Raw genomic sequence first — 12,432 nt, 5'->3', positions numbered from 1 at the left:
TGATTAAGGTCCAGAAAGGGCAATCACACAAGTTGATTGACATTGAAACAGTGAAATGATTCCAGAAATTTCTGAAGTGTAAAGCACTTCTTGGAGACCTAAGCTTCCCATGCATTCCATAGACGTCGTAACCTTTACCAGGTTCGAGCAGTCTGAAGTGGAGACTGTGTCCTAGGAGAGGCCCTTCCTGCTTTTACTATGTGAGGCACAGAATCACTGAAAGCCAATCTGAGTATTCGCAATCAAGTAGTACTTACTTCAATTGGATGGTGGTGGTGGTGGTGGTGGTGATGGTGATGATGATAAGGGGAGAATTATTCAAGCCACCTATAATTCTAGTTAAGATGATGCTGTACTTTCAGCCTTTCCCTCCTCAAAGAAGGGACAGCCAGGCCCTCTGTCCAGGCACACCCATAATCTCTTCCCACTCACTCACCAGTGCTACCTCACTCTTTTCCTCCTCTACTAGGGAGCTTCATGCATTGAGTCTCCAGGCCAAATGGATTCCTTTTGCCCTTCCTTCTATGATCTATTTCTAGAATCAGAAAGCAAGCAAACCATACAACACTTCCCAATTGTTGAGCCAAATTTTCTGATGACAAACCCCTAGACAGAAGAGAAACAGGGCCTCTGAGAAACTGATTACTCTTGCCCAATTTCATCAGGGAAATGCAAATCAAAAGCAATGAAATATCACTTTGTTAGAATGGCTAGAATCCAAAGGCCATAGAAGTAACAAATGTTGGCGAGGATGTGGAGAAAAAGGAACCCTTGTGCACTGTTGGTGGGAATGTAAATTGGTACAGCCACTGTGGAAAACAGGTTCCTCAAAAAATTAAAAATAGAAATACATTATGATCCAATAATTCCACTACTGGGTATTTACCCAAAGAAAACAAAAACACTAATTCAAAAAAATATATGCACCCCTATGTTTACTGCAGTATTATTTACAATAGCCAAGATATGGAAGCAACATAAGTGCCCACAAACACACACACACACACACACACACACACACACACACACACACAGGAATATTACTCAGCCATAAAAAAGAATGAAATATTGCCATTTACAACGTAGTGGATGGACCTAGAGAGTATAATACTAAGTGAAATAAGTCAGACAGAGAAAGACAAATACTAAATGATTTCCCTCAAATGTGGAATCTAAGAAACAAAACAAATGAACAAATAAAGAAAGAGACACACAAACAAAAAGACTCTTAAATACATTAAACAAACTGGTGGTTACCAGGAGGGAAGTGGGTCGGGGAATGGGTGAAATAGATAAAAGGGATTAAGAGGTAAAAACTTCCAGTTATAAAATAAATAAGTCATGGAACTGAAAAGTACAACATAGGGAATATAGTCAATAAGACTGTAATAGTTGTTTGGTGACAGATGGTGACTACACTTAATGAGGTGAGCACTGATTAATGTAATGTATAGAATTGTTGAATCACCTGAATGTTGTACACCTGAAACTAATATAACACTGTGTTAATTATACTTCAATAAAAAATAGTAATAAATAGGGGCATCTGGCTGGCTCCGTCGGAAGAGCATGGGACTTGATCTCGGGGTCATGAGGCCCACGTTGGGTGTAGAGATTACTTAAATAAACAAAAATAGTGATAATAATCATTACATTTTTCAGGTCAGGTCTTGTTACCACTACAAAATTATCTGATTTTTTTTTACAGATACTTAGCCAAATGTGCTTAACAAAATGTGAATCCTTAGCATGGCAGACTCCAGCTTTTCTCTTCATAAGGAAAATTCATAAGGAAAAATTAGGAAGATTCTTATAATTACAAAAAGAATAATTTCTCTCTGGGGGTGGACATGATTGTTGTTTATAGTGGGGGAGAAAAATGCTAGTTTATTTACAAGAGGGAAGGAGCCAGAACAGAAACCCAAGTGGGGTGGGGGGGAAGCAACAGGGCAAGAGGCCACATACCCCAGTGTCATCCCTCCGCTTGACCTGACACCCAAAGACATCTTTTTTAAGATTTTATTTATTTATTTGAAAGAAAATGAGTGAGAAAGCACAAACGGGGGGAGGGGCAGAGGGAGAGGGAGAAGCAGGCTTCCCGCTGAGCAGGGAGCCCAATGCGGGGCTCGATCCCAGGACCCTGGGATCATGACCTGAGCCGAAGACAGATGCTTAACGACTGAGTCACCCAGGAGCCCCAACACCCAAAGACATCTTTACTCACGAACTTGTGAAATGCCTGGGGTGAGTAAAAAGTAACTTGTTGGTAAAGGGAGGAAGTGCCTTCAGTTACACAGACAGGATGAGCCAGCACACCCAGAGGCCAGAGTGTGGAAAGCGCGGTAGTGGGGAAAGAGAGAGCCATACGGAAGCAACTGCCCGGAACCCCCTGAATGCTGGTGGGGGGAGGCCTCTCCTCTCAGACGCTATGAGGTGGGAGTTCCGGATCTCTGAGGGACTGTGAAGCCCCAGCTAACACCTGGAGAGTGCCCTGCTTAAGAGAAGCTGACACATGGTGCAGGCACTGTGGAAAACAGTATGGAGCTTACTCAAAAAGTTAAAAATAGAACTGCCCTATGATCCAACAATCACGCTACTGAATATTTACCCAGAGAATACAAAAACACAAATTCAAAGGGATACATGCACCCCTATGTTTATAACAGCATTATTTACAATAGCCAAGAAATGGAAGCAGCCCAAGTTTCCATCCATAGATGAATGGATAAAGAAGAGGTGGGATGTATATATATATAGGACTATTATTCAGCCATAAAAAAAAAAATCTTGCCATTTGCAACGACATGGATGGAGCCAGAGTATAATGCTAAGCGAAATAAGTCAGAGAAAGACAAATACCATACGTTTTCACTCGTATGTGGAATTTAAGAAACAAATCAGCAAATGGGGGAAAAGAGAAAGAGACAAATTAAAAAACAGATTCTTAATTATCGAAAACAAACTGGTGGTTACCAGAGGGGAGGTGGGTGGGGGGATGGGTGAAATAGGTGATGTAGATTAGGGAGGGCACGTGTGAGGTGAGCAGCAGGTGATGTATGGAATTGTTGAATCATTATATTGTACACCTGAAACTAATATTACACTGTATGTTAACTGGAATTAAGATAAAAATTTAAAAAGCCAAAACAAAAAAAGAAAGAGAAGCTGACACTTGCTTTACCATTTTCATCCCAACTTCAAATCTAAATAATCACCATCACAACTTTTAGAAGTTTATTATATTCCCCAGAATACCAGGAAGATAGTATTAAAACTGCTCTCAAAAATTCCTTATAGGGCACCTGGGTGGCTCAGTCGTTAAGCGTCTGCCTTCGGCTCAGGTCATGATCCCAGGTTACTTGAGAGAGAGAGAGAGAGAGAGAGACAGCACAAGCAGGGGAAGCGGCAGGCAGAGGGAGAGGGAGAAGCAGTCTCCCGATAAGCAGGGAGCCTGACATGGGGCTCGATCGAGAACCCTGGGATCATGACCTGAGCCGAAGGCAGACGCTTAACCCCAGGCGTCCCAACCCCATTAATCTTAAATAGCATCCTGTTTTCTGGCCACACCAAAATGTCCCAGGCTTGTCTTGTACATTTCTTCCCCCAGACCTGGAATGAATCATTTTTGCAAGTAGCCTGGTTCCTTTCAGTCTGAAACAAAGCTAATGGAAAGGGGTGAAATGTGGAGTATAGAGGACCACCGCCTCCCGAGCACCCAGTGCTTGGCCACTGCATCGGTACCCCGAGGTTGGAAGCTTCCTGACAACCCGGGGTGACAACAGAGGTCTCTTGCTCTCACAGTCCCTTCCACGTGCCCCAGCCCCTGCATAAATAACACTCTTCCCTGGGTATCTTCCCAGCCAGGGGGTCACTTGGCTCACCGTTACTCAACTCTGAAAAGAAGAAACTCTAGGTTGGCATAAAATAAAAGCTACTCCCTGCCAGTGTGGAATGAGAGGAAAGAAAGAACTATAGGAAAACCCAGGCAGTGTGCAGTGAGCCCTCTGTTTCCAGGGTTAGGAGCCCAGTCGCTGGCTACGTAGCTTCTTCTCCCAGGGATGTTACTTATCTTTCCTGAACCCAGCTCAGGAGGAGGGCTGCTTGCAACCTGACTGAGAGTGTCCTCTTCTGTCAGACAGTTTAGAGAGAAGTGGGATCACTGGGCTGGCTACAAAGAGGAAGACCTGAGGGCATCCTGCAGAGTGGTTAAGAAAACTAAATTTAGAACCAAACAGACCTGGTCTGAACCCTGGCTGGCTCAGCCACTAACAAGTCAAATTAGGGATGCATGGGTGGCATAGTCGGTTGGGCGACTGACTCTTGGTTTGGCTCAGGTGTGATCTCGGGGTCATGGGATTGAGTCCCACATGGGGCTCCATGCTCAGTGTGGAGTCTGCTTAAAAGACTATTTCTCCCTCTCCCTCTGCCCCTCCCCGCCTCAAATAAATAAATAAATCTTTTTTTAAAAAGTTTAAATTAATAAATACCCTTAAGATGCCTGGGTGTTAAGCGTCTGACTCAATCTCAGCTCAGGTCTTAATCTCAGGGTTGTGAGTTAAAGCCCCATGTTGGGCTCCACGCTGGGTGTGGAGCCTACTTTAAAAAAAAAAAAAAAGTAGGGACACCTGGGTGGCTCAGTCAGTTAAGTGTCTGCCTTTGGCTCAGGTCATGATCCCCGAGTCCTGGGATCAAGCCCAGCATCTGGCTCCTTGCTCTGCAGGAAGCCTGCTTCTCCCTCTGCCTGCCACTCCCCCTGCTTGCCACTCCCCCTGCTTGTGCTCTCTCTCTCTCTGACAAATAAATAAATAAAATCTTTTTTTTTTTTTTAAAAGCCCTTTAGAGAGTGAAAAGGCAACCATGAAGTGGGAGAAGATATTTATAGCACATCTAACCCTTAAACAATCTGTATCCAAAGATGCCTACAATTCAACTTGAAAAAGACAAACCCAATGGAAAAATTAGCAAAAGACAGGTATTTCACGGACAGCAAGTAACAAAGATCCAGAAATACATGAATGTATGAAAGATGTTCTGCCCATAACGGGCATAGTGATACTGTCATTGTGTAGCTGTTCTGAGCTAGCACCCTTGAAGTCCTAGTAGGCGTTCAAGGTAAGGTAGTAATTCCTAGGAGCCGCGACAGCAAAGGACTAGAGCATAACTCAGTGATGAAGGGCACAGGCTTCGAAGCCAGACAAACTTGATTCGAATCCCAACTCCACCTCTTAACAAGGTGGCCTCGGGCAGGTTACTGACCATTTTCAGGTCTCAGTTTCCTCATCTGTGAAAAGAATATGAAAATCCTTACTTCCATAAAGTTGTTGTAAGGATTAAATGGCATGTTGTAAATGACATACTGAACACAGTGAATCAATAAATAATGATGACGGTAATTCAAAGGCAAAATGAGGTACCCCATTGAGAGCCAGCCCTCTCTTGACTCGGTAGTCATGATGGTGCCGTGCTGGGGTGGGGTGGGGGAGGTAAGTTCTGGTGAAAGTGTAAATTCAATAAATAATTAGGACTGCCTCCCCTTATATTCCACAAGACAGCAGCTCCTACTGACAGGGACAGAGATCTAGACATCATAGCGAAGAAGCTGAAATAGCTCAGCAGTAAAATGCTAAAAATGGGGGGCGCCTGGGTGGCTCAGATGGTTAAGCGTCTGCCTTCAGCTCAGGTCATGATCCCAGGGTCCTGGGATCAAGCCCCACATCTGGCTCCTGGCTCAGCAAGGAGCTTGCTTCTCCCTCTCCCAGCTCATGCTTTCTCTCTCTCTCTGTATCTCTGTGTCTCAAATGAATAAATAAAATCTAAAAAAAAAAAAAAAACTGAAAATGGGAGGGCAGGGACAGAAACAGCCAAGAAATGTATGAAAAAATGCATTTCCCTGATTATGAATGAGGCAGAGCATCTTTTCATACATTCTTGTATTTCTTGACCATTTGTTACCTCGCTGTCCATTAAATACCTGTCTTTGCTAGTTTTTCTGTTGAGTTTGTCTTGTTCAACTTGAATTGTAGGCATCTTTGGATGCTGATTTTTTATTGGTTAGATGTGTTATAAATATCTTCTTGGGGCACCTGGGTGGCTCAGTCGGTTAAGCATCTTACTTCAGCTCAGGTCATGATCCCAGGGTCCTAGGATCGAGCCCCGCATCGGGCTCCTTACGCAGCGGGGAGCCTGCTTCTCCCTCTCCCTCTGCTGCTCCCCCTGCTTGTGCTCACTTGCTGTCTCTGTCAAATAAATAAATAAAATCTTTAAAAAATATATTTTCTCCCACTTTGTGACTTGCCTTTTCACTCTCTTAAGGGCTTTCTTAGTTTAAAAATTCTTAATTAAAATCTCTTAATTAAAAGTTCTAAATTCTTAATTTACTATTTTTTTCCTTTATAGCTAGTGCTTTTTATGTTCTGTTAAGAAAGTTTTTCTTAGGGGCACATGGGTAGCTCCATCAGTTAACCTCCAACTCTTAATTTTGGCTCAGGTCATGATCTCAGGGTCGTGAGATCGAGCCCCACATTGGGCTCTGCTCTGGGTGTGGAGCCTGCTTAAGATTCTCTCTCTCCCTCTGCCTCTGACCCTCCACCCCCCACCCCCGCTCTCATGCATGCTCTCTCTCTCTCAAAAAATTAAAATTAAAATTAAAAAAAAGTTTTTCCTAAACCAAAGTCATTCTTCTTTATTATCATTTAGAAACTTAATTTTTCTGCCTTTATATTTGGGTCTATAATCCATCTAGAAATGATTTTTCTTATATAAGATAGGGATCACATTTTGTTGTTTTTCCAACTATTCTGTAATGTTACTTTTTAAACAGGGCAAATGTCTACCAAGGTGTGGTTCTGTTTCCGCGGTCTCTACCGTGTTCCACTTGTGTTTACTGATCTTTGTGCCGACTCCACACCTGCCAACAAGTCTTGACATTCAGTAGAGCAAGTACTCCCAACTTGTTTTTCTTCTCCAGTATTGTTTTAACTATATCTGGCTCTTTGCCTTTCCATTTAAACTTTAGAATCAGGATGTTGAGTTCCACAAAAAAATCCTGTTGGGATTTTCACTGAGATTGCATTGAATCAATCTGGGAAGAATGCATGTCTTGACAATATTGAGTCTTCCTATCCATGAAGAAGGGATATCTCTCCATTTAATCGAGTCTCCTTTAGTATCTTATTTTTTTAATATTCTATTTATTTATTTGACAGAGAGAGACACAGCGAGAAAGGGAACACAAGCAGGGGGAGTGGGAGAGGGAGAAGCAGGCTCCCCGCTGAGCAGGGAGCCCGATGCAGGGCTCCATCCTAGGACCCCAAGATCATGACCCGAGCCAAAGGCAGACGTTCAACTGACTGAGCCACCAAGGCGCCCTCCTTTAGTATCTTTTAATCAAGTTCTTTGATAATTTTCTCCACAAAGGTCTTGAACATCCTTTGTCAGATTTCTTCCTAGGCACCTTTTGTTTTTGTTGTTTTTAGGAAGGGCATCTTTCTTAAAATTGTACTCAATTTCTCAGGCATAAACATGCATTTGACTTTTATATCCAATATATTTGCTAAACTTAGTAATTCTAACAATTTAACTGTAGATCCCAAGTTATTTGTCTTAGGTTCTGTTTCTATATAGATAGTAAGGTCATTTGTAAATAATGACAGGACCACCCAGTACATTATGCGCAACTGTATTCAGCAACCTAATTCCTGTTTTACTGCACTGGCTAAAACCTCCAGCAGCATGTTAATAATAAAGGAGATAACAGAATCTGTCCAGCTCCCAATTTTAAAGGGAACTCAATCTTAGTGTTTCGTTGTTGGATAGACTAGCTATAGATTTCTATGTCCTCATGTCTGGGGTGTGTTTCTTATAAACTGCTTAGAGTTTAGAAAAAAAATCTAATCTGAAAACCTTTGTCTTTTAACTGAAGGTTTTAGTCAATTTACACTGATTATGAACATTTATTATATATATAACATATATATATTTTATGAAAATATATTGGATTTATTTCTATCATATTAACCATAACCTTTCTGTTGATATTGATTTTTAAATGTTCCTTTTTTCCTCATTCTGCCTTTTCAAAAATGTAATCAAAGTGTTTTCTCAGGGCGTCTGGGTGGCTCAGTTGATTAAGTGTCCAACTCTTGATTTCGGCTCAGGTCATGATCTCAGGGTCGTGAGAAGTGTGAAGTGTCATGATGCTGTCAACATTCTTTCAAATGGCTCAGCAAAAAAAATAAAATCTATATATACAAATACAGATAGGTAAAACAAAGATGACAAAATGTTAACAATTGTTGAATCGAGACATAAGCTATATGGATGTCCGTTCTTTAAACTTTTCTGTAAGTTTGAAATTTTTCATAATATAAATATATAAATAATATAAAGTAGAAAACTATGAGAGTAGAAATTTAAATTTTTAATAGCTGGGTTAAATCTAAAATCAAGGAAATCTAGTATGTAGAACAAACAAAAATAGGAAAATACAATAAAATTAGAGGAGGTTTAACATCGGATTTTTAGAAGTTTCACAAAAAGAAAGAAAGGAAAAAGGAAGGAAGGGAGGAAGGAAGGAAATAATTGAAAGGGAGAGAAATGTCAAAGAAATAATATAAGACTATTCCAGAACTGAGGGCAAAATCTCTATATTGAAAGGAGTCACTGAGTGCTCAGCAAAGAACAAAAAAATAAACTCATACCAAGGCACATAAATGTGGCTTTTGCAACTGGGGGCAGGAGGAATAGGAAGGAAGGGTAGAAAATCCTAAAAGCTTTCAGAGGGAAACGATAGGTCACACACAAAGGAATGTTCATCAAGTTATACCATACTTCTCAACAATAGCAGATGCTAGAAGCAATGAAACCATGCCTTAAAAATTCTGAGGGAAAATGCTTTTCAACTGAAAATACCTAGCCAAATTCTCAATCATGTGCAAAAGTAGAAAACAGAGTTAGCTGGGCAATGACTCAGGGGACTTACCTTCCATGCACCCTTTCTTACAAAGCTGCAAGTTGTTTGTCAATCCAGTCAAGGAGTAAATGAAAGAAGAATTAAGATCCGGGAAGTGGAACTCCACCCAGAAAGGCACAGTCAGTCCCAGGCCACAGCTTCTAACCTGGAGGGCAGCCAGTCCAGTCTGTAAGGAGAATGAGGCTGCAAAGGAAGGCCTTGGGGGGAGAGCAAAGGAACCACGAGGTTATCTGATGAGTTTAAGTATTTGGAGAAACTGCTACTGAGGAAAAGCATTGATAGATACATAGAAAATCAGAAAATTATAAAGAATAAGAGAAAAGAAACATTTCTACAGAAAGGACTCTACAGCATAACACTTAGCTAAGAAGTGAACAATATTCACCTAATCATACTCAAGTAAATTCAGAATTTTAATTTTACCAAAATCTGTAACTATTTGGGAAACTATTTGGGAAAAATGGTGGGCAAAGCATAATGTGAGAAGTCTAAATCTCATTTGTCAAAATAGGAACTCTGCTGATACTTTCTAAAAATAATAAATTAGGGCCGCCTGGGTGGCTCAGTCAGTTGAGTCTCCAACTCTTGGTTTCGGCTCAGGCTGTGATTTCACGGTCCTGAGATCCAGCCCAATGTCGGGCTCTGCACTCAGCATGGAGTCTGCTTGGGACTCTCTTTCCCTCTCCCTCAGCCCCTCCCCACTGTGCTCTCTCTCTCTCAAATAAATAAATAAATCTTAAAAAAAAAAAAGTAAAGAGAGATCCATGATGAAAGACTGGACTCTTAATAATAATAATAATAAATTAAAAACTAACAATAGAAAGATATTATTTAGGGGCGCCTGGGTGGATCAGTCGGTTAAGCGTCTGCCTTCAGCTCAGGTCATGATCCCAGGATCCCAGCAGGATTGAGCCCCGCATTGGGCTCCCTGCTCTGCAGGGAGCCTGCTTCTCCCTCTTCCTCTGCTCTTCCCCCCAGCTTGTGATCTCTCACTCTCTCTCAAATAAATAAATAAATAAATAAACCTTTTTTTAAAAAAAAGAAAGATATTATTTAGAAATATAGAGGTAAATCCCAAAAGAAATTGCTAAAAGAATTAAAAGTTGGGGCGCCTGGGTGGCTCAGTCAGTTAAGCGTCTGACTCTTGATTTCGGCTCTGGGTCATGAGATCAAGCCCCAAGTCGGGCTCCACACTCAGCACAGAGTCTGCTTAAGATTTTCTCACTCCCTCTCCCTCTGCCCCTCCCCCCACTCACTCACTCACTCACTAAATAAATAAATAAATAAAATAAAATAAAATAAAATAAAATAAAATAAAAAAGAATTAAAAGTAGCTGTCTCTGAGGAGAGGGATTTGCCGGGCAAGAGACTGCTATTCCTCTATGTACCTTTTGTATTGTTTGATTTTTTAAAACTTTGTTCATGTATAAATGTAATAAAAATATACTTATTTCTTAAAAGAACTGACCTCAAAAATTATATTGAGCTGTTACAGTACTCTGTAATGCTAATGTCATGGATTCAAACCCCAGTGGACGTAAGAATCTCCTGCGATGCTTCTTTAAACTGAAGAGTCCCAGACCCCTACCAAGAATATGTGAATCCTTAGGTCTAGCGTGAATCCTGGGAATCTGCTTTTTAAACTGGCATCCCAGGTGATTCCGATGCAGGTCGTCCAAAGACCACACTCGGAGGAGCCCAGAGCAGGTGCAGGCGGGCAGGAGTCCGTGACTGGACGGGGCAGCATCCCCCGAGGGGGCAGCCTGCCAGGCCCCGGGGTCCACCTGCATCGGCTCCCAGCTCTCACATTCGAGTTGTCCATCGAAGCATGGTGAAACTTTGAAAAAGCTGGGCTTTCTTGTGAATGTGATTCTGACACACATGTATCCTTCCTTCCCCACCCACGTTCTCTGCCTCAAAGTTCCTGAATTTGTAACCGTGGAAGTCTGTCCGTTGCCACAGGGCCTACTCGAGCGGGGACTTGCGCTTGAGGTCGCGTTACCCACCCTCCACAGATTAGAGTCCCTGAATGGCCAGTCAAGGTCTTTGGGGGGATGGGGCAGGGACATCAGGAGAATGAAGGCTTCATTAACCTCGGACAATGGCTTGGAGCAGATTCCTTCTATGCATTCAGCAGCCTGTATAGGATTAGTGTATACAGCATGTTTCGAAGGCCCCATGCTGTATCCCACTGGCCGCCGGCGTCAAAGCATGAATGCCTTTTGCTGAGGCAGGGGAAGCCTCTCGGTAACTATATTTTTTCTTTTTAAAGAAAGAATCCCAGCAAGGCTGATGGAAGTACCCTAAAGTTCTCCAAGCCATCGTGGCCTGCCCTGGGGCTGTCCCCGGCTCTCTTGCTCCCCTTGCTGGCTCGCTCTCTGGCTGGCATGGTGTTGCCCCTTGACCGTGGGCTCAGGGGCCTCCAGCCAAAGCTGCTGACTCTGACCACGGCCTTTCTCTGGGCTGTGTTCATTTGCATCGCGCTGCTGAGGGCGGAGGAGCTATATAGGCTCCGGCCCATTCACGGGAGGATTAGGCCTGGGCTGAGGGCGCAGGGGGAGAGAGGCCGCAGTGAAGGCCCAGCTCCTCTCCCTGAGCGGTCACCATGCCCTACCTGCTGCCAGGATTCTTCTGTGACCGCGTGATCAGGGAGCGGGACAGGAGAAATGGAGAGGGCACCGTCACACAGCCCCTCAAGTTTGAGGGGCAGGATTTTGTTGTTCTCAGACGACGGTGCCTAGCTCAGAAGTGCCTCTTTGAAGACCGTGTGTTCCCAGCAGGTGTTCAGGCCCTGGGCTCCCATGAGCTGAGCCAGAAAACCAAGATGAAGGCCATCACATGGAAAAGGCCAAAGGTAGGGATGGGAGGGACGGACGGGGCTTCAGGACTCAGTTCTTGGGGACAGGATGTCAGGCGGTCCAGAGCCTTGAAGCCCAGAGCCCACGACCTGAGCAAGTGGCTTATCAAGGCTCTCTGACCCATGTGCCCCCAGAATGCCTTCCTGCTTGCTCCTGAAACTGGAGATGTTATTTTCTGTTCCTGAACTAGAGGTTATTATAACCCTTTAGAGGTCTCTGAGCCTGTAAATATTTTTAAGAGAGCTAATGCCCTGGCTTCAATTCGTAGTAAAATAGTAAGGCATAATTGATGATCAAGTCTTCTTGAGAGCAGGTATTCTGGGGATGGTAAAGTGGAGTGGCTAAGAGCACTGAGGCTCACAGTTGCAAGGAGATTTCCACGAAAGGTGGTGACCAGTTAAGAAACAGGAGGCTGTGGGAGGCTGGAGACGCCTTGGGAACCTTGCGCCTAAGGCTGGCTCGTTAGGGATGCGCCTCTTCTGTTTAAACAGAAAGGTCCGTGCTGACCAGCCAGGCTTCTTACAACGCAATGTGGTGCATCCACATTTAGGATTATGTGTTTTCTTGGAGAATTGCCTCCTTTATCATTATGTGATGCAACTC

General features: G+C 43.1%; 1 protein-coding gene and 1 long non-coding RNA gene across 8 annotated transcripts in view; one reads left to right on the top strand and one right to left on the bottom strand.

Annotated features, from left to right (window-relative positions):
• The window catches only part of LOC118530903 (uncharacterized), a 39,299-nt gene extending 30,169 nt beyond the window's left edge, over positions 1-9,130 (bottom strand). For all 5 annotated transcript variants that reach the window (XR_013450486.1, XR_004914876.2, XR_004914879.2 and 2 more), the window contains exon 1: positions 8,981-9,130. This is a non-coding gene — a long non-coding RNA (uncharacterized LOC118530903). The remainder of the gene's footprint in view (positions 1-8,980) is intronic.
• The window catches only part of CAPN3 (calpain 3), a 47,591-nt gene that overhangs the window by 2,533 nt on the left and 32,626 nt on the right, over positions 1-12,432 (top strand). Inside the window, exon 1 of one of the 3 annotated variants that reach the window (XM_078079486.1) lies at positions 10,936-11,825. The exons of the other annotated variants lie outside the window; for them this stretch is intronic. Within the exon in view, the coding sequence (XP_077935612.1) occupies positions 11,577-11,825 (249 nt within the window). The 5' untranslated portion in view covers positions 10,936-11,576. Of the gene's footprint in view, positions 1-10,935; positions 11,826-12,432 lie in introns of those variants that run through there. 3 annotated transcript variants of the gene reach the window in all.

Source organism: Halichoerus grypus, chromosome 8 (assembly GCF_964656455.1).
Source record: "Halichoerus grypus chromosome 8, mHalGry1.hap1.1, whole genome shotgun sequence".
Lineage (NCBI taxonomy): Eukaryota > Metazoa > Chordata > Mammalia > Carnivora > Phocidae > Halichoerus > Halichoerus grypus.
The sequence above is the reverse complement of the archived record's forward strand: the minus strand, read 5'-3'. Positions and strand labels throughout refer to the sequence as shown.